This window comes from Musa acuminata, chromosome BXJ1-7 (genome assembly GCF_036884655.1).
Source record: "Musa acuminata AAA Group cultivar baxijiao chromosome BXJ1-7, Cavendish_Baxijiao_AAA, whole genome shotgun sequence".
Classification (NCBI taxonomy): Eukaryota; Viridiplantae; Streptophyta; class Magnoliopsida; order Zingiberales; family Musaceae; genus Musa; species Musa acuminata.
Genome location: NC_088333.1, coordinates 7,396,316 through 7,422,795, shown reverse-complemented (window position 1 = coordinate 7,422,795; position 26,480 = coordinate 7,396,316). Strand labels below are relative to the sequence as shown.

At 36.4% G+C, this 26,480-nt stretch overlaps 1 protein-coding gene across 1 annotated transcript; it reads right to left on the bottom strand.

The window, feature by feature from the left end:
• Positions 1-771: 771 nt before the first annotated feature.
• Positions 772-26,203, bottom strand: LOC135678549 (uncharacterized). Its single transcript, XM_065191479.1, has 13 exons — positions 24,473-26,203; positions 23,619-23,796; positions 22,533-22,645; positions 22,333-22,437; positions 16,550-16,619; positions 16,023-16,078; positions 11,702-11,752; positions 8,245-8,349; positions 8,108-8,152; positions 5,100-5,211; positions 3,065-3,270; positions 2,159-2,239; positions 772-1,500 (listed from the first exon to the last, which is right to left on the bottom strand). Exons 1-13 carry the CDS (start codon positions 26,150-26,152, stop codon positions 1,324-1,326), a joined length of 2,979 nt encoding a protein of 992 aa, XP_065047551.1. The 5' UTR covers positions 26,153-26,203; the 3' UTR covers positions 772-1,323.
• Positions 26,204-26,480: the final 277 nt, after the last annotated feature.

Genomic DNA, 26,480 nt, shown 5'->3' with positions numbered 1-26,480 from the left:
AGCCAAAAATTATTATGTAAAATATTCTGGAAAAACTATTCTGCACAGACAAAAAAAGTTTCCAGTCATATGTTTCCATAATTTGATTCCAGCTTTTTTTTTCCCAAAAAAATTCTGGAATCAAATTAACCTCTTTCAAAGATGCTCCCAAAAATATTTTGATATGGATTTTAGAGGAAAATTGTACTTAGGAAATAAGAAAGAAAACCTGCACAAAAAGGAATCTGAACTCATGAACTAAGAAAGCTTTTGATATGGGTTTTAGAGGAAATTTGTACTTATGAAATAAGAAAGAAAACTTGCACAATAAGGAATCTGAACTCATGGACTGTTTAGTATTCTCCCCCAAATAACACTTTTTCCTCGCAAGAACACAAAATAGACAATGTGTTGCAGCAGTAGGTGGGAGAAAACAAACTTTATGTACTCTTTTTTTTTTTCTTCTTCTTTTATAAGCTTAACAATAATATAAAGCAAATAGTAGTTGGTTTTCCAACAATGTTAGAAAAGCTCTCCAACCTGCCTTGACCCATTCATCAACTCAATTTCAGGATGACAAGTTAAGCCAATTCAAACATGGTTAGCTGCCATTGCTTCACTGGTCCAAAAAAGACCTATTTCCATTATCTAAAAGAACTTGTGATATGAGCATTCCACTTGCTCAAGTTACCTCAAGAACTCTTCAACCAAAAGCTAAACCAAGAGTAAGAAGCATCTGGTGCACGAATTCTAAAACAAATGTAGTGAAAATTTCTCTTAAAAAAAAATAAGTACACCATCCAGATTATATATATATATATATATATATATGTTGAATACTGTTACACCACAAAACTTGCTGCCAGAAGAACAATTTTTGCAAAAGCTCTTAAAATGAAATTTCATCAGAAAGGAAACTAACAATATGAATCCACATCTGTGGCATTTTGTCTGATGTTCTGGATGCTTACAAATCATTATACAGCAGCCGATAGAGTTATTGCAGCGACAATCTGCTGAGCAAATCTGCAAAGCAGAACGAGCATGAATACTGAATATGTTGTTCGTCATCCCCAATAAACATCGTTGACGTCAAAGGTATCGGAAATTTTGTAATAGGTTTTCCCATGAGTGAGATAACTTGCTTCCCCCTGCTTAAATGAGCAATGGAGTTGGCGAATTGTCAGGGGCATCAAACCGGCCCCTTGATGTTTCTTGGGAGGCTTTAAGCAATGACCTCATCTCCAGAGACCATCTGAGCAACAGCCCAACTTGATGTATGCATGATGTGGTTAGAGGATAAGGAACACCAGAACTCAGATATAGCAAAATGCCATGACTGTCCTAGTCATCTTCCATATTGAAGAACCCTCCGATGCGCTGCCGTCTTTTGTTGAAAATAGTTCTGAAAGACTCATGCTCAGCACGTAGTTTTTCACTAAATCGTCTTTTTGATTCACTCATACTACTGCTCTCAGTTGCTCCCACAGAATCCTGGTCTTCAACCATCGGATTCGAGGCCTGCAAGAAATAAATTTACTTTTCAATCACTCAAGTCACTAAAGGTGAAGGTTTTAACTCCAATGATTGGTTGCATCAAATGCTGCATGAGGCTTTACTTGGAAGTCTTGACCAAAAAATAGGTAAATAATGAAATGAGAAACAGAATATTCATCTTTTTCATAAATGTTTTTAGTAAATCAAACTTCCATTGGGTAAAAGTTACAGAACCTAATTATTTAACAAAAACAGCTTTCCTAGTGCCAAGAAAAATTGTCAGCCTGCAATATGTTTCTAAATGAACATTCAGAAACAAAATTCATGCAGGCCGAAGAACAGAGTTAACCAAAAGAACACCATTTGAATGCTTTTTACATTTTCCTTTTTTCAGCTGACGGATTCTGTTGCATCAGATGAAACCATTGTTCAGCGAATACTAAAAAACAACCACAAGGGTGTAGTTGTCATAGCAATTTTCTCTGTTCACTCTGCCATTGGCAACATAGAGTTGCCAAAAAGAAAACAGAAAATTTAAACCCCATCAAAGAAATGACAATACTTATTTCTTGTAAGACATACAGGAGTGATGAGCATAGCGGATGCCATGTATCATATGCTTTAAAGAACCATTCAGTGAAGCAAACCAAAAGAGGATAGTAAGCCAATACACTTCACTCACCAAATTGTAACCTGATCCTGGACCAATGATCAAGGAAATTTGTTTCTTCATAGCACCAATTGAAAATCCACTCTTGTCAGCCTGAAAAATAAAATAATATTAAGTATACCACAACAACTTCATTGTGATTTGGACAGTTTCCAAACAAACACATGAACAAAACCATACAAGAAGTTAAGTTGTTAGAAGATAAGTAAACTAACTTGATGATAAACAGAATATGAAAGATAACATAGTGAAGCTAACATAGCTAACTCTACAGTAGTCGTTTCTCTTCAGCAGATCAACAATATTCATCTCAGGAATGTAGCCTCTCTGTTTACTGACCCAACAGTGTTTTTAAAGCATGAGAAAACACTCGTGTTCATGATAGCAAACCTATGATATAGACATTTCTTGCATAAAAAAATAAAACTCACATGATGCAACCACACACCCTTAATGTAATTGAAAATAGTGCAAAATTAGTATTGTCTCAACAAATTATATTTGTTCCTAATGTTGACAACACAACCATTCTAATCATGTGCATAAAGAACTTAGCATCATTAGTTGATCATTAATTTGCATAATGCACATACAAGCATAATATGCCCAAAAGAGGCAAAAGACCACTGGTTAGGTGAGGTGTGTTAATTTGGCTTAAGGAGGAACATCTAAGAAAAGCTCTATGATAACCGAGATATCTTAATCTGACTAGTGATACTGTCCTTGACAAAGCTCAATGGCTTATTGTTTGTTCTTGTATTACAAGCATAATATGAACGGATCATATACAAAATGATTGGTTAAGAAGTAAATCCTTTCACAATAGACATCATCAAACTAGTATATATAAAGCAATTAGCAAAATTAGAAAGTTCGTTGGTCTTTTGTGTTGCAAAATCAACAAATGACATTATTTACCTGATCACCCCAGTGAACAGATTTTCCACTCTTGCTATAAGCTTGAATTAGGCCAGAAAGAGCATTTATATTTCCTCTGACATTTTCTGAGTTTTCAATATCTTCTTCCAAATCCTTTGACCATTTACTGCTCCCTAATTCTTTGATTCTCGTCTGTCCTTCCTCCTCTTCTTCAGAGTCCCATTTTTCTCCAACTTTTGATAAATCTAGGAAAATGAAGGAAAAAGGACACATAAATCATCATTTATACTAGTTCTTGCATGAAGAATAAATGCATATCAAATCTATGCATGTACAAAAATTAGATAAATAAAACAATGGCCATAACTGGAGAAGTTATAAGAAGGCAAATGGCTTCATCAGATTAGTTGCCTAATGACAAACCACTCAAAATTGTCACATTTGATAAAAAAGTAGAAAAATCCGCATCCTAACTATAATAAAGATTATTAAGGGAATAAGAAAATATTCATATTACAAACTTCTCATTAAAATAGATCACAAGGAAAAAAGACAAACTGGGGAGTTTCCTGATATCACGAAAAATGTCTCAAGATAGCATTTTGCCAAGACTTGAAATGTAGTGTTTTGATCAAGAAATACCCAGCCAAACTGGTTTGTCTTTTAAGTAATTAAACAATTAGCTATGAAGCTGCCAGTTTTCAACATTACAACCTGCCAGAGAATGGAAGTGTATGTCAGCAGGAACAACTAGAAGTCCAGCACTTTAAAATTTCAACATCCAACCGCACGATATTGACTAACCAATCATGCCCTTAGTATACGATAACAACAAAATAACTTGCCAACTATTTGAGGTTGGTCAAATGGACTGGATCCTGACATTAGATTCATTGGGGGCAACACCACTAGTTAAACTGAAATCAGATCTCTTGTTTGCAAATTCTATATAATGTTATTAGTTTTCCTCCACCTCTTCTACTCTACTAATTTGAATTGATTCGCCTCGTAATAAGCACATTTGTTGGTCATAATTCTGAGGTGTTCAAAGTTCATGCTACCTTCAAAAGTTCTAATTCTATCCTCAATCATATTACCTTAATAGTTCATGAATGCAAAATAATATAAGGTTACCTATTCCCATAATCCCACACAATCATTTTGGTAACATCATATGCTGTCTCCATACAATCCAACAAATTTATCTTATAATTTTATTTTTAATCTGAGCAACATACAACCGTCAGACAACACTATAAATGCCTCTAGCCACTTTCACCATCTGATTTTAATTCTTTTAGCAATATCTTCTTCAAACTTCCCTTCATGTTGGTGGACTTCTGAGATTTCTGGTCCATCTATTACAACTACATTTAATCCTCCCTAGATGTTACATAAAATGCACATCATAAATTTGTCTTAGCATAACTTGTTCAAAATTCCCAACTACTACATGCTGTCTCATAGCTCTAGGTTTAATCAGTATCTCAAATCATTTCTCATCAATCAAAATGATGACATCAGCAAACAACATAGATCATGAAAGTTTATCCTGAATATCCCTAATAAGATCATCCATCATAAGCACCAAGGAAGGTTGTTTCTTCAATACCAAACAGAGGAAGAACCAGCGTTCAACCACTAGTTTCATGCAGAAAATTAAAAGTTGGTCCGTTATAAGATGATTGAGTCAGTGAACCAATCGAGCAAGGATCAAGGTCCGATCTGTAGGAGTGGATTAGGCTTGACATTTAGGTTTAAGACTCCCTTCCCCTACTCACTTAAGAAAATGAAACAAGAGCACCTTGATAATAGACTCCAGAATGACATTGAGGCTCTCATCAAGAGGATTGGCTCTTAGCACCAAGGAAAAAAAAATGATAATACTTAAAGCACATCCCCATGGCAATAAAAAACTTTTGCAAGATGGAACTATTGTCCTACACCAGTTACTGCTTGTTATACACATCTTTTAGGGCTTATTATACCTTTGTCGGTCACGTTCTCATCCTTATAAAGTATCTAGAAGCAACAAAAGATGCTCAAAAATTAGAAAGGATGACGCAGAGAGTACCTTTATCAGGTACATAATCCACTGATTTTGGTTCAGAAGGCTTAAGGCTTTCCTCATCCTGCAACTTGGTACCATCATCATCACAGTCCGAATCATTGATGTCCATGTCAACCTGAAAAAGGAGGTATTTTTTATTGACACTGACAGGACAAGGATTCCATAAACTGTAAAGTTTAGAATATGTAAGAGATGTTAAATATCAACATCACCTTCCAAGATTTTATATTTCACACACACACACACATATATTATCATCACCAATCTATGTAGTTGTATCACAAATAGGCAAAAATAAGATGAATACAAAGCTTCTTAGATGAAAATGAAACTATCTTGACTTCTCTAGAATGAGAGAAATAAATGTTAGCATGCAATAGGAAGAACCAAAAAATAAAAATCTCATATCAGCTCTGAAAGCATGTGTAATAGCAGAACAAATCTGGGTTGCTCTCATGCGATTCAGAATATCCATAACTGAATTTCTTTCCTGGCAGTTAATGAATTAATAATACAATAAAATCTTAACTATTGTGGATTTCCCATTTCAGAAATCATCACACATTAAAGATGGCAAAACAGAAGATAGGAAGTAAATAACCAGAAAATAATGCTACTAAAGACAGACTTTCATGGCCTGTACATGCTACTGCAAATATGAGATAAAGGGTGGAATGTGATGGAAAAGAAAGTCATTAGAGGCGGAACATTAGATATGGAAGTGCAAAAATTATAACTCATAATATCGTAAGGATAGGAAAAAAAAATCCCCTCTTCTTGTTCAGTCTTAAAAAATTCCAAAGTAACAATAGTGGAAAACTGGTTTATCAAGAGGTCAAAGCTCTTAGTTTGACCAGTTATATTGTCCTAAATGGAGTTCAATAGTGAAAGAAAAAAAACATGTAGCTCCCCTTCAGTAAATCATTGTCACAGATGTGTAAACTCGGCAATTTAAGTTTGGGATGAGGCTTGTACCACTTGATACAAGATTTGTACCAGGCTTACCATCCATTAGGGCTTGGCAATCGACTTGGACCAGGCTGTAAGCTTGCTCAATTTCTTTTTTTTTAATTCTAACAAAAAATTTTGTAAAACCCTAACATCTAGTCTATATCTCGTTTCTGCCCCCATCAGGCCCTACCAATTGTTACTCTATTTCGCCTTCTTCTCAACCTTTCCGACACTGGCACCACCCCTGCCCCCTCCCATCCTCTCCTTCGCAGCAACCTTCCTCTTTAATGTCAGCCTCCCCTCCTCCCTTGCTGCCTCCTACCCTCCTCAATTGTCTGCTCCCTTTCTCTTCTTTTCCTTTCTTCCTCCTCTTCCCCCTTCCCTCCTGTTCTTGTATCACAGTACGTTCCGACATATTGTGTCAGTAGGCCAAAACGAGTTCGACCATGGACGGGCAATGGAGGAGAAAGCCATAGCATTGGGTATTTGGATTTTCATAAGAGTTTTCAATTACCATCAAGTAGTGCAAAACTCTACACATGTAAGAACCCATTTCATTTCCTTCTTAACAACAATTGATATTAGCACCAGTGTTGCTTTACCCAGTTGCAATATACAGTGGTTGCTTGGAGTCACACGAGGATCAGCAGATCTATATTCCTATTCGTCGATCATTACATGTACACAACTATCCTTTGCTCTGGACATACTTAAAGAAGTAGAAAACAAATTCCATGTCCATCTCTATATAACTGATTAACATAAGAAAGTGCATCTAGTTTATTAGTTCTATCAATGAACAATAAGCAATATGGATTTTCCTCAACATCTTGTTTTTAATACAAAGGAGCCTTGGTGTCATCATTTCATCAAACATTTGTTTCTAATATAGAAGATTAAAAATACTGGGTAAAAACAAACTAAAAAAAATGAACAAGTTTCATCTGGTAATGATAATCAGTTGAAAATCATATCCTCTTTAACTTGGTATAATTGTGTTTAGTTAACAATTTGAAGAGTTAACCAAACATATTTTTAGTTTCAGGTTTTGTCCGATTCTGATAAAATAAGCTTGATATATGTTAACATTAGTTTAAATACAATCAAACTAATGAAAAATGGTTGAGTTTGGTCGATACAATCTAATTGATAACCCACAGAAGTAGAAAATAAGAGGGGAGAAGTAAAGGAGGAGACGAGAGAATCAAAGATGGACAACAGTGTTCTCATCATTGAATGGTATTACTGCAAATCAACTAAAAATGTCCAATTCAGATCAAGACCGGCCAATCCAAGTCAAGAAACCCTGATCTTGAGATAGATATCCACTATGATCAATTGGAATAGATATCCACTATGATCAATTGATCTTACTTGTTAATATGTCACATTTCAATTACCATTCAAAAGTCAGCGGATTTGATTATCACTAGTAGCTCATTGTCAGTGCCTGTGGAGTCCCCTAACGACCATGTCTTCCCATTGTCACTTTCACTATTAATGCTACCCAATTATTATGAGGACAAAAGGTAAAGTCTGTGGGTGACATATATAATAATATAATTATGTATATTATAGATATGTTGAATGAGACCATAACTATATATGTATTCATATACATAACAGATTTTCAAATTTTAATAAAATACATTTTAGTATATTTTATACCTTTCAATGTATTTTTTCTAATATCTCTAAATTTTAATGATTTTAAAATTTTAACCTATTTTCTCAACCATTTCCAATCTCATCAATATGATCAGCCATTCTGGCCATACCCACCATATTTGTTGTCAGCTGATTTTAACTTCAATTCTGGTGTTGCACCAACACTCCATATCATGAGATTCATGACATTAGTTGATAGAATCAAAAAGATATACTACAACCACAAGTTAAATAACTAAAAACATAAACGGGTCAAACAAATATACATGAATCAGGAACAAAAGTATCAGCCAAGTTCACTACTAACTAGTCTCCAAGCATGCTAAAAAAAATTGACTTAAAATAAACGTCCACGTTTCTCATATCATGATGGAAATGTTACACCACATCACCTCTTGAATAGAATGCTCATTCAGATCATCCCCACGGAACAATGACTGCAAGTCAATAAAATTGCATCAAATAGTGAGCTAGGTAATGAAAAATATTTTGCTTGTTATCTAACATAATATGAAGTTATGAACAAGACCTGGATATCAAGTCGCAGGTATAAAAGTGGAGCTTCTTCCCATTTTTCTGCCATCTTTTGTATGTCTTCTTGGGTAAAACCATGCACATTCCTAGCAGCACAACCCTATAATTCCAAATAAAAATCAAAACAAATTAAAAATATATGAAATGTTAATTTTGGATAATTCATTCAAACAATAATTGTCACAGTTACCAATTTCTTTGATTTGAGAATGAGACAATCAAATGCAGTAGAGAAATTTCAACATTCAGAAGCTACATGTTTCATTATAAAGACCAGCTATTTCTGATGTCCCATCGTTTTGTGGCCATACATCTATGGCTGGTTTAGTGAAATTAGTATAAATGCAGGGCTCTACAGAGATGTCGGTAACTAAATGGCACAAATGGAAGGAAAGTCCATGTACAGTAACTTCTAGCCACTATGCATGACGGCATGTCGCTCTCTGACTCTTTCATGGTCACATAGATCAATGACAGACTTAAAAGAAACAAATAGAGAAGGAAAAGGTAAACTTCATGACAAGTTTATTACTGTGGGAAAGAAGATGGAAAGAAATTTCCATATTATTCCTCTCTTAGCCAGATGTCTGCATCGGCATACAATTCCAACCTAAATCCATGCCACTTGTGACATGTTCCTTAGCCATATGATAATAAATGGCAACTGGAATTTTCCATCTATGAACAAGGTCAGATGATGAAAACATAGAAAAAGCTATCTTATCACGAGATGTTTAGTATCTAAAGAAAGAATTAAGAACAATGCAGTAGCCAGATATGTGCATTTGCATACACTTCCAACCTAAATCCAGGCTTGGAATGCATTTGTTATCCAAATAAACAATAAATAAAAACTGGATCTTTGCATCCATGAGTGAAGCCTTGGGTCTAAAAATCTTGTTAACCTATCTGAACAAGATTTCATTCTAAATTGAAATCTTGATCAAATGACATCTGAACAATTTGTTTTCTTCAGCATATAGCCATAAACTTGAAAACAGATATTCTTCATATACAAATTTCCAAGGTATGCAATTTCGAATAATACCGTCCGGTACGGGCGGTACATACCGGTCCGTCAGTTTACCGGTACATGGACCGCCAGTTACCAGATTGTCACGGACTTAGCTAGTTTTCCCTAACTCGTGTGGCAACCTTGCGTGTCCGTCCGCAACCTCCCCGAAGCCTCCCATGGTCTCTTAGGACATACAAAAGAGAAAACGAATTAGAGAAAACGCCTCACTCGGGATCCACAAGCAAACATTTCCAAAAACACTTCATAGACAATGCAAATTACAAACAGACTTTACAAGCTCTGAACGGTTGCATAACAAAGGGTCAAAATAGTCCACTATAGACCGAATATCTCTCACAAGTGTCCACATGACACAACCTTTATTTACAAGCCTAAGAATGTCACCAAACCCAACTAAAATGAGGCTTTTAAGCCTTCGACCATCCCTCTACATATTGTGCAAAGCATGAACAAAACAAAAGACACGAACATACATAAGTATTACATCAAACATCCTGTTTAGAACTTTGTCCGTGACATTCTCCCCCACTTATTCCTTCGACGTCCTCGTCGAAGCGTACACTGCAACTCATCGCCTTTGCTGAGTCTTCAATCTTCTGCTCCAGCTGCAATGCGCCTCTTAGCTCCCAGCTGCTGTTGTTGAGTAGTCAAACTTTTGATCTGCTATGCTGTTTCAACTCGCCAATGACTTTGACTCTAATGTGGGGTTGGCTGAGTTGTGTTGACCTTTGTTGATTCCTGCAGATCCTCCAGATGAAGGAAAAGACCATCCTTACTATGCGTCAGTCTCTCAAATGTCTCATGCTGCTTGAACTGAGTGGATGCTTGTTGGAGCTTTAACGAGCATCGCCTCGCAAACTTTCAAAGTTTTGGATCCTTCCTCAACAAAATGTCCATCAACTCTTCTTTCATTTAGTTGTCACTTCCAAGTAGATTAGCATCACTTCCACTATCGATTGACATTCTGTTGGGAAACGAAGCGGATAATCTACTCTCAGTAGCATTGATCACCATTGGTGAGGATTTGACAACTATTGCCTTTCATTATCTTCGAATGGTCTTTGAACCTATGCAGCGCTCCTCTGCTGGATAGATAAGAGATTAGGGTACTCGGTTTTGCCCATTCTTTTAAGAGTTGAGAAGGCAATGGTTACTTGACTTTACCCGCCTCCTCAAGGGTTGTACTCCATGCATCGAGCTGGTTATTGGCCTTCGCCTGCTCTTTGCTCACACTTCTGAAGTACTCGAAGTGTTTGCACTCTTTACATTGAGTTAGCTACTGTGATTCATCTTCTCAATGTCATCGAACTTCTGGAATGCAAGAAGTTTTCACCCCAACTTGGAGTAAGTCTCTAATAGTTTTGGTCGCCTCTGGGATTGTACCGTCTTCTCCATCAACCCGGCCGCCTACTCCACTGAGTAGCAAAGGTACAACACCACGTACTGCCTGCTTCGTTCCTTGGTCGTGCACTCTTGCATAACCCGAAGTCCTTCACTTTCGGCTATCTTGATGAGAAGCTCGTTGACACCGGTCTTACGAAGTTTCTTAGCCTCTGCCCTTCAGCCTTGTCTCGGTACTTGGAGTTTGCCTCTGTATGCTCCACCTCCTCGGCCCCTTTCACGATCAAGCGCTCTACCTCCATGAGAGCAAGGGATCAATGACTTTCACGGAAGTCCTGCCTCTGCGGTACCTTTGCGCTGTCATGCCCATGACCCTACTATAGACCGAATATCTCTCACAAGTGTCCACATGACACAACCTTTATTTACAAGCTTAAGAAGGCCATCAAACCCAACTAAAATGAGGCTTTTAAGCCTTCGACCGTCCCTCTACATATTGTGCAAAGCATGAATAAACCAAAAGACACAGACATACATAAGTATTACATCAAACATCCTGTTTGGAACTTTATCCGTGACAGTATGGAACAATATATATATATAATATTTTTCAACGACGTCGCCTTTTATAAACATATATATATATATATATATATATATATATATATATATATATATATATATATATATTAATATTAATTTATATATATATAAACGAGGCAACGTCGCTGCACCTTGGAGAAGAGAGAGGCGACGTCGTCGAATTATATATTTATACACACACACACCGAGCGGTGTACCGAACAGTATACAGCTCGGTATACAGTTTGGTACCGTATCGAGCGAATGTCGAAACCCCGGTACGATACAAAATTGCATACCTTGCAAATTTCAATGTCCAGAAAAGTTATCTAGTACTAAAGTAGTAAATTTGTTAGCCAAGAAACCTAAGAACACATGCAAATATCCCAAAAAACCCAATAGTTAACCTGTTCAAAATTGTTTGAAATAGACGGTAGTAAAGTCTTTTAAGCATGAGTCAAGCTTCAATTTGCAAGGACTATCAAAATCTCACCGTTGGATCTTTATATGGAGCTTCCAGCAAGTATACCTCATAGCCCGATCTCTGCTCAAGAAATATGACAATCATGAGAAGCATGATCATAACAAGGCAATCTTCACTTATTAATACACAATTCTAAATTCAAATAGTCAATAATTTACGTCAAAAGAACTTCAGTGAACACTTATTGTTTCCATAAATAGCCTTCATCTAAGTCAACCAATATTTCTTCATTACACTATAAAAAATTACAGTCAGTTCACTGCTATTCGGCACTTGACACAGTTCACAATGAAACAACAAAAAGGAAGAATATGCAAAAAATGTATTAAAGCATATAGAAGCAGCAGAAGCAAAGAAATTCAGCCACTTGTAATAGATGTGGCATTCATCAGTTTCCAACTTAAAGAAAAACCCTTGTTAGTAATTATCCAAAAGAAAAAAAAAACATAAACTGAACTATTAAAGATATTGCAAGATAGATGTACAAATACAGTTCAAAAACACATTATGTCCCTTTAATACCAGTAGAGAGAAACCTTAACAAGGACGATCTTCAAATTAAATTTAAATTTCTCTTACAGAGAACACACTAGGTTTGATAAAGAAATTATGATTTCAATAATAAAAGATAGTGAATTTAATAAGTATATAATGGCTAAGTCAAAAGTGGATTTAACAGGCAAGTTTGGCCCTAACAAAGATATAATCAGCATTTTGTTTGACTTGAACATTACAAATACCTATAATAGTAGCAACCTCCTAGGAAAGGACTAACCATTTACAGTCTTAAAAAGTATCAAAAGTTTTCGAAGTTGGAACCCGACCTATCATCAAAACATTCTCAAAGATACATGATATGTACTATTTGTACGCTTTACCTTATTTACCCTCCAGAAATCACTCCTTGTTTGCAAGATTCTCAACAGCATTATCCTCTTTTCTTGTAATAAATTCAATAGTCTTTAAGTTAAAAAATAGGATACCAATTTATCCAAGAATTAGATGCTTTGAAAGCAAAACAGAGAACAAAATAATTGCATGTGACAAGACAATGTTCTCTCCACACCATTCAATTATTTATAAACAAAAAGCTCAATACTGAACGACTTAACAGTTAAATAGGGCCAGCACAAAGATCAAGCTGACTAAAGCTTCCCAGCATGGATTCCATAATTGAACAGGACCAATAGCTTTAATATCTAGTTATGTTAGCTGAGTCTAACCTTCGAATGACAGGGTATATCAGACAAAATCAAACTAATGGCTTATACTGATGAAGTGATCACAACAATTTAGACATAGAAACAGGTCATTATAAAAGAAAAACTTCTATTAGAAAGAAACCCTGATCAGAAGGCAAGCCAAAAGATATCACAATTATTTGTCTCCACTTAACTTTCAGGTAAACCACATAAGAGATATCTTTTGGCAGAAGTCAGTAGTATGGTTAATAAATTTGCTGTACCCCCTGGGTACAACATTCTAAGTTGTTTGATCCAGAGTACGAGTCTTTTGCATCCAGGATCATGGTTGTATGTGATCTGGTTCACAAAGGGATCCAACTGAAACATGCAAAAGAAATAAAAATCTCATTCTCAATCTCAACAGAAGAAGAAAAAGGAGAAAGAGGGGGAGCAAGACACGGGGAGGAAGAGGAGCACGCTTGATTGCTGCAAACAGCCCCTCACCCATGCAATATCCATTGCTCACTGTCACCATCGGAGATCATTTTCAACTGATTGTAGGCCAAGAGAGAGATAAAGATAGAGACAATAGATGGATAGAGAGCAAGAGAGGTAGAACTTGCATGAGTCTGTGAATTGAATCCTGTAACCAATTATAAAATTCTGCGACTTACAGGATTTGGGTTCTTTCTTTCATAAAACCACAAATTAGGTTTAAATAGAAAATTAATTGAAAAAATTAAATAGAAAGAGAAGAGAATAAGAGAAGTATAGAAAGAAAAAAAAATGTAGAAAAGAAAATGGAATGAAAAAAAAAGATAAATTATAAGAAAAGACAAATTCTTTGTGAACATACTCTTTAAATATTTTTTTCATTTTTTAATGGTAATAAAAATAGCAGCCCAAACACCTCATGACCCAAAATAGAGAACCAAGTAAGATTACCCTTCCTACACTCCATGCATATCAAACTCATACCCACATCATGCACCAATTTTGAACGACAACCCAAACAAAAAATCAATTCACTAAGATGGATAACATGTAAACAAAGATTGCAACACAAACATGACTTTGACAAATGAAGATGAACAATACATTCAAAACTTATCCACATAATTGACATTCATCAGAATTTACTGTTTTTCTAAAGGAAATATAACAGGCATTTACAACATGTGCAATCAAATAAATTGCGTCAAGCACACATATGCAAATTGAAATAATAAAAAATGTCTTACCATTACAACAAAAATTTATGATCAAAATGGTATAGAATTTTATGTCACATTTACCCGAGGATAGTGTCATTGTAGGTTTTTCTCTTTTTCTACCCATTTTTCAAATTGGAGAACCATTAGGGTCTAAAACCAATAAGCTTAGCCTCATTTTTGTAAATGACAATTTCTAATAATTTCACACTTGCAGTCCATTTAAAGATATGACAACCTGGTTGTTTGAATAATGGTTCAGAAATTGATGGAAATCTAAAGATAAAAGCAGACTGAAATAACAGAAATGGGGAAACCAAAAGCGAAAGAACTGCTGCAAGCAGAACATGATATGTTCAGTAGCAGTTTACTGACTCCAGTAAAAGTAGCCTTACATATTCACTTCAAGAGCCCTGCTTCAGCTTATTACCAACTATTGTCACAACAACATCAGTCCCTAACAGCCAAGTATGTTACATGCTTTAACCTAGTGAACTACAATAACAGCCTTCTAACTGGCTTCCAACCTCCACTAGAATAAACAGCAATACAGTTCAGCACATAAAAATATGCTAAATGACAAGGTCAGCAAAACAGAGGAGCAATTTAGTGGAAGTTCTCATATCTGCAAGTTAAATATGAAGCAAAAATTTTTTCATACTGGACCCTTTGATTCTAGATTTGCATGAAGCCTATGGGCTTTAGCAACTTAAGAGATACTACATACTCCAGAATAAAATTTTGAATATTTGAAGGATAAAAAACAAACTGGATTTTACTTTAATTCTATTCAGCTTTTAATGTTTAAGCAGACAAGGAATTCCATGGATCCTCAGTTCTCCCCGCTCTGAATCCTGGAAGGAGGTGGCCAACCACAGATGCTGCTCAAAGTCATGGGCCTGAGAGTCCATAAGGGGACTGACTAAGGCGCCATTGCCATAGCACCACTACACTGTGATTGAAAGTGTGAGGCAGCCTGGCCAAATTCCTCAATGTTATTATGGGGCAGAACCAGGTACCAATAGAGAGGCAAGCTGCAAAAGGGCACTGATACAGGAAATGATGCCTTAGGTGGTCATATATGAAAGAGCTTTTGGGTAGACAGTGATGAAGGAAGTGAGCCAGTCAGCCAGTTGCAGGCACCAGATTTGGTGGTGAGACAGGATGCGTGAGAGAAAAGAAGGAAGAGAATGTTTTTATCCAAGAGAATACTGAAAACAAAAATTCCAGTGTTCCTTTTTTTATACCCTGGCACTTGTTAAATATTCCAGTGTTCTTAAAATCCTAGTTACCTGAACTTTCCTGAATGGTATGCTGGAAAAAATTTGCATCTACAGTAAAAATACCATGGTAACTTCAAATACACCAAAATTAACCTATTGTGAAACAAGGCCTAAATGGCTAATCAGGAACATAGGATTTTCTACAAAATAGATGAGTAGCTGATCAAGAAGAATACATTTCCTTTCTTATTCATGTTTATTTTTCCTGTCTTAACCTGAAACATTAACCTGTAAAGTACCTGGAATAGAACAAGGATTTCTAGGTGTGCCACCAACATACTGTTTTTAGCATGCTGGCAGCAGAAAATGAAGAATGGTAAACAATGAAAAACAATAGTGACAAAAGAGAGAACAAAACAGACTAGCTTCTCAGTGTGTATGCAGACATATATATACACATGTACCAGTTAGAGCAAAGAGAATGATAAAGATAGCATGAAGGATGCTCCATTCCAAAAATTTCAAGAAATCCCAATATTTTGGTATATAATAATATATATAATTAGATACTGTTGCAGATGAATATCTCAGACATTACTGATACTCAAGGTTAACCTTATAATTACATAGCATGTTCTCAACAAACTCTCAAACAATACAAAAAGAACTCAAAGATAAATACTCGTAAAGAATGCAAAGAAAGAGATTATACCTTAGCAACTGCCCAAAATTGAGCAAAATCAGCTACCCGCAGATTGCGGTCATCCACTAAAACGAGGCAAACATACCAGCAACAAATGGAGTCAGTTGCCGAACAATGCTGCATTAGTCATTAGTGAAAACTGAAGGCAGCGCAGAATGCTTAAGCACTGCAACCACCATTTCATCTAGTACCAAACAAATATATCTTGATGTGTCCAACAGTAGCCCTAATATATTGGGACAATCAGGTGAACCATTCTCACATAGGATTACTCAGTTTTTTCAATATTCAGGGGCAACAAACAGCATAACGTGAAGTGTCAAAAAATAGGTAAAGCTACCACCATGGTTGAAATTAAACTAGGAAAAAAATGCATGGAACCAAACCTTTGAACATTGATAGCAAAGCACCGAATAAGCATTACATATGGTAATTAAATGCTGACAAGCAAGCGATAAAGAATAAAGCTTCAAAATAATATAAATCCTTCAGATTTCAAGAATAAAAAAAGCAGCATTCCAAATGTCACAGCATACCAATTATAAATGTGAATATTCCTTCTTCAAGAGTCTTCTTAAATGCTTTCAACATGCTCGACCGATATGCCTACCAAATAGAAAAACACTTTAGCTTCCAATGGTTAAACTGATAAAAAAAACTACATTATACGGTTAAGAGTCAAATGGTCCAAAGTCCTTTATAAGTTCAAGCAAAGGAAAATGATCTAACATGAAAGATTAAAGTACTAAAACATGTACAATAATTCAGAACAAAGTTATGATATTTAAGAATGAGACTGACAGTCCAGTTGGGGTTAATGTCAACAGCATATCTGTCTAAAAATCTCATTACTCGAGAAGTTGATATAAATGAGAAACCTCACTGTTTAACAATGTAAATTAATTAATCCATAAATAAATAAAAAAACAATTTAAGACGTGAACATTGAAGACTTACAAGCATGACCATTTACAAGGCTACTAGTGATGAAGACTCACAGTTTTATCAGAAATATAAATTTATTTAGAATAATCTATCATATACATGAATACTCTGCTGAAAAAAATTTAAATGTGTACTGCAGTTTATAATGATCGACCCTTACTGTGCACACCAAGGTTAGCCGTGTGGTGTCCATAAGAAAATGACTTTTGGGTGTGAAGGCCGTCAGATCCTGTTACGGTAGGAAAAGAACTTGGGTAATTATCTCTCAAGTCAAATCCTAATATAATCCAACCTTTTAACTGAATAGGATGGGACTAATACTCTTCCGTTACTAGTACACACATAACTCTTTGTTCAAGAACATTTCTTTCTTTATCCCTTACAGAATCAAGCCAGTGATTGCCTTGTCTATCTGGAGTTGCTTTCATGTCCTTCAAGGCATAAGAAGCCCTCTCAGTTCCAATTTTCTAAAGAAAACTGAACCACGTATTGATCAACTTGGGTCAAGGTCCATATAGACTTCGAAATAATCTATGCCAATGATTTCAATAGGTGCTCGGGTGCTCGCCTAGGCGCTCGGGCAAGGCGAGGCGAGGCCCGAGCGCCTCGCTTCATTTTCAGGCGGCGCGCTTCAAAGAGGCATCGCTTAGGTGCTCGCCCGAGCCCAGGCACCGGGCGCTTCGAGCGAGTGCCCGGGTTAAACCAGGCGATTGAACCAGAGTTTTAGGTCTGGTTCGGTCTCCGATGCTTTAGTTGGTTCAATCGAACCAACCAAAATATCGATATCAGCCCTAACCTTGCTTGTTGCTCCCGTTGTCGCTGCCACTGTCGTCACTCCCACTACCGCTGTCACTGTCGTCGCTCACCGCTCCTGCTGCTTGCTGCTACCACTGCTCTCAGTCAGCACCCTCAGTTTTCCTTTACACTCTTCTCACTTCGATAATATACTGTTAACAGTATAGTACTAACTGTATACTAGTAATAGTATTTTTATTTATTAGATTAATAATATATTATTTTAATTTTAACACTATTAATTTTTATTTATTTGAAATTATTGTTATGTTTCAAGATAAATGACAAGTGTACAGAGCAACTCAATAGATTCTCCAATAACATCAAAAAAAGATTATGCATGGAAGTATAATTATCTAAAGGATCCGAAAGATCATAATGCAGTGACTTGCATGTTCTATGATAAAACTACTAGATGTGATATTTTTCATGCAAAACAACATCTAAAATTTCAAGAATACAGTAGTTTACAAAAAGTGTCCACCTAAGATAAAAGAAGAGTTGTTGAGTTATATGAAAGAAAATAAGATGCAAAAGAATGAATCTTATAGAAATTTACCGTAAGATAATGTTGAACATCTCAGGGATGAAGAAGAAGATTATTCTATGAGTATTAACCCAAGTGAGAAAAAAATATACGACAAAAAAGGAAAAAAAAATTATGAATACTAAGAATGGTAAAAAAGGACCAATGGATCTATATATGTTTCAAGGATCACAAAAGCAATAAGGTCAAACAGGAGGCTCAAAATTTAGACGGACAAACATAAGTGATGCTTGTAATAAAGAAATAAGAGGAAGAACAATTTAACACATTGCTCGCTTCTTCAATCAGGTTAGTCTTCCCCTTAGTACAATTCGTTTATGCAGTTTTAAAGAAATGATTGAAGCTATTGAAAGATATGGTGCGGATTAAAACCTCCAAGTTATTATGAGATGTGAGTTCCATTATTGCATAAACTGTTCTTTAGGGACTATGTTTAACTGTTCTTTAGGGACTATGTTTGTGAAGTCAATAGATGCTTCATCTTTTATAAAATCTAAAAACAAGATATATGATTTACTTGACAAGTTCGTAGAAGAAATTGGAAAACAAAATGTCATTCAAATCATAACCAACAATGGAAGCAACTATGTAGTAGCTGGTAATATTAATCTTTTAAATTTTTAATTATTTTATCTTCAATTAAATGTGTTAAACTCTTAAGTCTTATCATTTTTGTTATCCTTTGTCTCGGGTAAATTATTTGAAACAAAAAGACAACACTTATATTGGACTCCATGTACGGCATATTGTATTGATTTCTTTATAATCATATTGGAGCTTTGAATATGATGAGAGAATTCACACGTAACAAAGAATTAGTGAGATATGATGTCACCCGATTTACTATTTCATTCTTGACATTACAGAGCGTGCATCGTCAAAAACATAATTTGATAAACATGTTTACCTTTGAGAAATGAGGGACAAGCAAATGGGCAAAAGAAGCAAAAGGCAAGAGGGCTACTGTTATCATCTTAATGTCATTCTTTTGGAATCATGCAGTTTATATATTAAAAGTAAAGGGCCCTCTTGTTCAAGTCCTTCAATTGGTGGATAATAAAAATAAATCTGCAATGGGATATATTTATAAGGCTACGGATAGAGCAAAGGAGACGATTAAAAAGTCTTTTAATGAAAATGAAGAAAAATATTAAAAAAATTTTATAATCATTGATGAAAGATGCAATTATCAACTTTATCGTCCCTTACATACAGTATGATATTATTTGAACCCTGAATTCTTTTATAAGATTAAATATGTTGGGTTTGATGCAGATGTTTTGGATGGGTTATATTAGTGCGTTGCAAGATTAATTCCAAGCCTTGAGGTACAAGATAAGATTATTCATGAATTATCTCTATAAAAAAATGCTGAAAGTCTTTTTAGAATTCCAATTGCAGTCGATCAAGGACAACTACGTCTCCAGGTATTAATAATTTGATATAATTAATTTCAACTATAGTATGTTATTATGTTATTGCTAATAATAACATAAATTTTACAGCTGAATAGTGGATAGGGACTTTTTGAAAATTTCACCCCGAACTTATAGTAATTTACTATCAAAGTACTTAGTTTGACATGTAATGCTTCGAATTGTGAGTGAAACTATTAATATAATTAATAAATATAATTATTTAAATAAAAATATGTTATTAAATTAAAAAAAATAGGGTATAAAATCATAATAAATAAATAAATCATAATAATATTTTTTATTTTTAAATAAAAAAATATTATTAAATAAATAAAAATTAATAGTATTAAAATTAAAATAATATATTATTAATCTAATAAATAAAAATACTATTATTAGTATACAGTTAGTAGTATACAGTTAGCAATATACAGTTAATATACTATTAACAGTATAGTGAGATGAGTGTAAGAAAACCGAGGCTGTTGAGGCAACGACAACGGTAGCAGGCGATAGCCGTAGCTAGAGCGGGAGCGGCAAGTGATGGCGACAGCGAGAGCAACAACGACAGCAACGGCGAGCAACGATTATGGCAACGGCGACCAGTCCGCGAGCAACGATTGTGGCAGCGGCGAGTTGCGACAGTAGCGGCGAGCAGCGACAGTGGCAGCGGCAACAGAGAGTAGCGACAATGAAGAAGAAATCTCGACGATAAAATCACTGAGTGTTAGGGTTGGGGAAGCCAGGGAAATCACGAGAGGGAGCCTAATATCGATGATTTAGTTGGTTCGATTGAACCAACTAAAGCATCGGAGACCAACCAGACCTAAAAATCTGGTTCGATCGCCTGGTTTAACCTACGTGCTCGCCCGAAGCGCCCGACGCTTGGGCTGGGCGCTCGCCTCTTTGAAGCAAGGCACCTGGACATGAAACAAGGCGCTCGGGCCTCGCCTTGCATCGCCCGAGTGGCAAGAGCTTCAAGTGCTGGAGAATTAAAAACATATACAAGATAAATGACAAAGAAAAAAATGAGTGTAAAAGCATCAAGCGAGGAAGGACAAGAGGAAAAGGACGAATTCAATAAAGATGATTTGTGTGAAAATGACAATAATATTGATTATGATGAATAGCTTTGATGTAAAATTTTATTGATTTTCTTAATTTAATATCATATTTTAATTTAAATAATTATATTTATAATTATATTATATATTTTTATATTTTAGTGCCTCGCTTCGCTCGAGCGAACGCCTAACGCCTCGGGCGGTTTTGGACCTCGACGCTTTTTTGCGCCTAGCGTTTTTTAAATCACTAATCTGTACTAGTATGATACTGGTATGAATATGCACGCACAACTATTATTCCATTAACAAATTAAATGATATCCAATATCTGGCATAGCAATCCATCATTTGTTATAGAAAGCAATTTCCAAATTTTCCATAATGATAATGAATGTCCCTTATCCTCTAAAGCTTTACTCAAATGAACATATTACTATATCATTCAACACACATTCCATAACACATTCATTTTACGTAGAATCAAGATGTGTATATTAAGATACATACAATCAAGGATTGAAATTTTGTACTATAAAGGAGTTTCGAGATTCGTTCGATACGGTACGGTATACCGAGCGGTATTTTCGATATACCGTTCGGTATATATATATATATATATATAAAAGTAAAAAAAATCATTTTTTGCGACGTCGTAGAAAAACGATTTCTATGACGTCACCTCTCTTCTCTCCACACGAGGCGATGTCGCCTTCATATATATATATATATATATATATATATATATATTAAAAACCATTTCTTCTCCCCACGACATCGCATCTCTTCTCCCCACAACACCAAGGATTCTTCTCCCCGCACGGATGAAGAGAAGTCGCCACATATGAGGAGGGAGAGCGACGCCGACTCTAAGTTCTCCTCTTCTTTCTTCTCCCTCTATCACCGCCCGAGGCGGAAATAGCCCCAATCGATGGTACAGCCCAGTAGCGGGTGGTCCGTGTATCGATCTGCTAGCGGATCGGTATGTACCGCCCGGTATATACCTCCCGGTACGGGCGGTATCATTCGAAATTAAAAACCTTACATACAATTGTCTACATGTACATCACACATCATCAAAAACATTATGAGTTGACATACATGCATAAATATAATAACAGGATACTATTTTAAAATTTCAGACTTAACATAATTCCATGACTTCCTGTAGTTCAAAGAATGTGAACTAGAAAGATATCAACATAAACAGTTTCTAAAGTCTAAACTACTAACACACACCTCCAAATGAGACACCAATGACGGAGACAGATGAATCAAGTTGGTAAAATTGAAAGGGACTACTTTTACTCTCCATAATCTTTCATTATGATAAGTTAGATAAAGATGGCCTACCTTTATTATGATACTTTAACATTCTCATTTTATTGTAATATTACAGATAAAGTTCTAGATACAACAATACTAGCAAGCCAAACAACTCAAAAGAAAGGGATGAAATTAAGCCATATTACTTTATAGAATATGTCATCATAGCCAAGGATTCATAGTGATAGAACTAGAGCAAACAAAAATATAAAAAATAATTGCATCACCTCCTCCATTTCAGGCTCATAACAATATTCAACCACTTTCTTAGTAGTCTGTTTCTTTACTCTGGATGAACTAGAGGACTTAGAACCTTCATTGTCATCAACTTTCTAATGAGAAATAACAAAACATCAATTAGTAATTCACATTTAATGATGGCTATTAAGAGTAAATAATTAATGGTCCAAGATCAACTGGAAGTAACCTTTTCAACTTCGATCATGAAATAGTCATCCATTGCATGAATTCTTGGAGCATTTCCACCATTTTCAATCTCAAGATCACGCAACGTTTTTGCCAAATAGCTTTTTCCACTACCTGGGACAACAAAACAACGAGACCAAGCAACTGAATAGCAATCAGCAGGAACATTTCAATAGAAAAAGACATCAAATTATAAACAAGAGAACAATATCCAAACATCTTGATCAAACTTTATGAATTGCCAAATATAGTCCTATTTTAATAATGCACCAATGCCTCAATCTTTTTGGTGACAATTTTGAAGGAAGAGAGCTACAGAAAGCAATTATAACAAAGGGAGACCAGTAGTTATCGGTCTGATGACCAACTGATACATGGATCAAGCACTTTCACCGAGTCTGATTTGAAACAGTGCTTCCAGCTAGCTCAGCGAACCTTTTTGAACTCACTGGATGGTAAGATTACTGGTATTAAGTTGTACCGGGCGGTAAGCCTACCACACTCTCAGTATCAATAGATACATTTTTATTTTTTATTTAAAGCCAACCTACCACCTCCCTCTTTCTCTCTCTTACTCTGCCTCTGCTTCTTTTTCCTTCTCATCTGCATCACCAGATCTTTCGCTCCTCCCAGATGCCATTGCAACTCCACTCCCGACACATATCACTCACTCTCTCTCTCTCTCGCTCTCTCTCTCTACTTATACTAGTTTGGTTGGTACTGAACCAGACATATGGTACACTATATGGTATTGGTATTCAACAGAAAATGGTACCCGATCAAGATTTATATTCATAATTCTAGGGTACATAAGCTAATACAATACTTCTATATCGGATATATTGATGGAACATAATGGAGGTTTGGACTAATAGCCCAAATTCCTCATAGGACAAATGACATGATATTCGATGATCAATCATGAAAGGCAGGTACCGATGCAAAATTTTCAAGCATACACAATTTTATAAAGCATTTAACATTATTACTAAGATGATGCAACTTTTTAGCCATCATGAAAGGTACTAACATGAAAGTGTTCTAATATATGAAAAAACAAGGTTAGAATTTAAGAAAGAAAAGAAACCTGGAAGTCCACGAAGGATGACAACAATATGATCAGGACGAGATGCACGATGTGGTTGCTTAAGCAAGTCACAAACATCAACAATAGTTGATTTAATGTTAAAAGGCCGATTCGCTGAAACATTTGGTACTGCTTCTGGATACTGCTTTAATGGTGCTTGTTGGATGGGATGCAAATCCTGCATCATCATTGTTCATGAACTCAAACATCTAAAATTGTTAATCAACAACATATATCACACAGGGCTACATAGCAAATGTTTATAAAAGGAAAAAAAAACAGATGTACAGACTACAGACAAATAGATATCATCAGCTATATGAAAAATAAACAAGCTCTGACATAACTACAGCCATAAATTAACAAAAGAACATCATAACATAAGCAAATAATGATATAAGACTAGCAATACTCAGTTGATCAGCCCTAAATTAACAAAACAACATCATGACATAAGTAGTGTTCCCATCATTAGCAATAAACAAAAAAGAAGGGTTATAGTTAGTTATATGAGCCAGGATAAATAAAAATGGTTATTTTAAACCCAAGCAAAATTGCAGCCTAGCTGTTCAGATACACCAAGTTCAACATGCAGAATAGTCCAATAGATAAATGAATAGAAATTGTAAAACACATGTATGGTTCTATTCCAAAACATATCCACAAGGTTGCACCAACTTTCTTATGCCAAGTACACTATATTCATAATGTAATGAAACTGAATGAACTATTTAGGTTAGCAAGAACAGTAGAAGTATGGCAATTGCCAGGCTGAAGAGTTCAAAACATATACAAGATGAAGTTGAAGAAGAAACAAATTGAAGACAAGAAACTTTGAATGAATTGAAAAGCACCTCCGAAACTATCTCAGTAGGATGAGGAGGTTGCTCAGCATAGCCGCTGCCTCGTGGTAAAGCATGAGGGTCCGGGAATATTTGATTAGGTGGAAGGGATGTTGTTCCTGAAGCACTTGCTAGAACAGGAAACAATGTTGGTGGTGGCACACTTGGCACTGAAGATGTCACTGGGATGTGATTTAGAAATGGTTCACGATGTCCAGCTGAAAGAGGTGGTGGTGATACAGAAGGATATAGTCCAGGAGTATGTATTTGACGATGCATTTCCTCTATCATGCCATTACTGTTATTCATTCCAGGCAAGGGTCGCAGACCACCTTGTACAACATGATTCTTTGCACTAGACTGTTCTACCAATGTGTAATTTACTGGTTTTAACAGTCTGTGAATATCATTGGCATCTGGAACTTTAGATTCAGGAGCCTCAGTCCATTGGTTCGTGAGATCAAATATGTTTCCTGTAGGGTCTCCAAATGCTGGATAGGAGCCTTTCAGTTCATTACCAACCGTATCTTGTGCAAGATGATGGCTTCCCTGTTCTGAATATTGTGGCTGCTTTGGCAATGGATAAGGGGAATTCTTAGATGGATGAAGCTCTTGGAAATCATGCTGGTCATACCCATCAAGTTTGCTGCATGATACATAATCCGGTGTACGATATATAACTCGATGACCCATCACAGAAAAGCGCTGTTTGTCTTTTACATGGGCTGCATTATATTCTGAACTAGACATAGAACCACCATCCTTGCAGCTGTCATACCGCTGAAAAGAAATGTCAGAGTGAACATTTCCAACCTCTGGGCCCCTGCCAAAATCCTCTCTCTCATAATGCGCATTTCTATACTCACCCAAACGTGAATCATTCGGCCCAACTCTTTCAAAATCCAATCTTTCACGTGACACAAACTGATCATCACCCTGAGAACTCAAAGCTCCTGGAAAATTCCGAGGTTCTTCCAATGGAGTTGGTCGCAAAAACTGGTTCTGGGATCCAAAAGTCGATTCAAAAGGCAAGATTTGACCACTTCTGCCAACAGAACTAATCCTTGGGCCATCAAAGCCATGATCTACCACAACGTCCCTGTACTGATTCTGCGGACCATTAAAGACGAACGTATCTGGTGGAAGCATACCATCACGCACAAATCTATCTGGCAGAAACTCGCCACTAGATCGTGGCGGCCCTTCCACAGGGTTCGGCTTCCCATGATCTCGAATCAAATTAAGCCTACGCTCATTATCAGACGAGGTCCTCCCAGGAGCGAACTCATAACGATCGTGCGACGACGGAGTGTGGAAAGTACCCATGAGCGAGTCTTCAACACGCATCCTCTTATAGGAGGTCTCTCCTCCCAAGAATTCATCTTGGAGAAACCGCTGCGGCGGATGGGTAACAGGACGTAAGGGATTCCTCTCAAAGGGTCGATTCACGCCCCAGGGTTCAGGTGCGTACGGAATCGGTAGCGGCTCCCGGTGATCCCAGGGAGGAGGTTCGTGAGGGAACGGTGGGGCAAGTCCGGGAGGGAAGCGATGGAACTCGTCGGCAGCGGTATGGTAGCGGTCGAAGGCGTGAGTCAGCGGCGGCGGAGGAATCGGGCAGAAAGGGAAGTGAGGAATCGAACAAACGGGGCAGAGGTGACCTTGCGCCGGCCGGAATCGCCATGATTCATCCATGGCGAGCTCGATCTTGGGATCAAATGAAAAGGATTGGGGTATATTAGGGTTTGGAGGAAACCCCACCTAAGTAGCGATCGGCAAATCCTCGATCGAATTGGGCCGAGCCCAACTATTGGGATCCATTGTCGGTCCAAGAGGAGATAGTTAACAGGCTTGTAACAGTCAGTTGTAACTGACGAATTGTGCCGGTTTCTGCAGGGAAACGCTTTAATAACATCTGTTATAATGATTGTAACATATCTGCTTTTTTACTACGACATAACTAATATATCGTAAATCTTTCGACAATTACACCATTTCTGCCTGCACAAAAACGCCCGTTTCC

What these genes read in the sequence shown, in the direction of transcription:
- LOC135678549 (XM_065191479.1), bottom strand. Translation starts at nt 26,152, where the DNA reads ATGGATGAATCATGGCGATTCCGGCCGGCGCAAGGTCACCTCTGCCCC. An exon ending in CATCCTTCGTGGACTTCCAG is followed by an intron (nt 22,646 to 23,618) that starts GTTTCTTTTCTT and finishes TTGTTGTCCCAG; the next exon opens with GTAGTGGAAAAAGCTATTTG. An exon ending in ATGAGCCTGAAATGGAGGAG is followed by an intron (nt 16,620 to 22,332) that starts GTGATGCAATTA and finishes TCTATTTGGTAG; the next exon opens with GCATATCGGTCGAGCATGTT.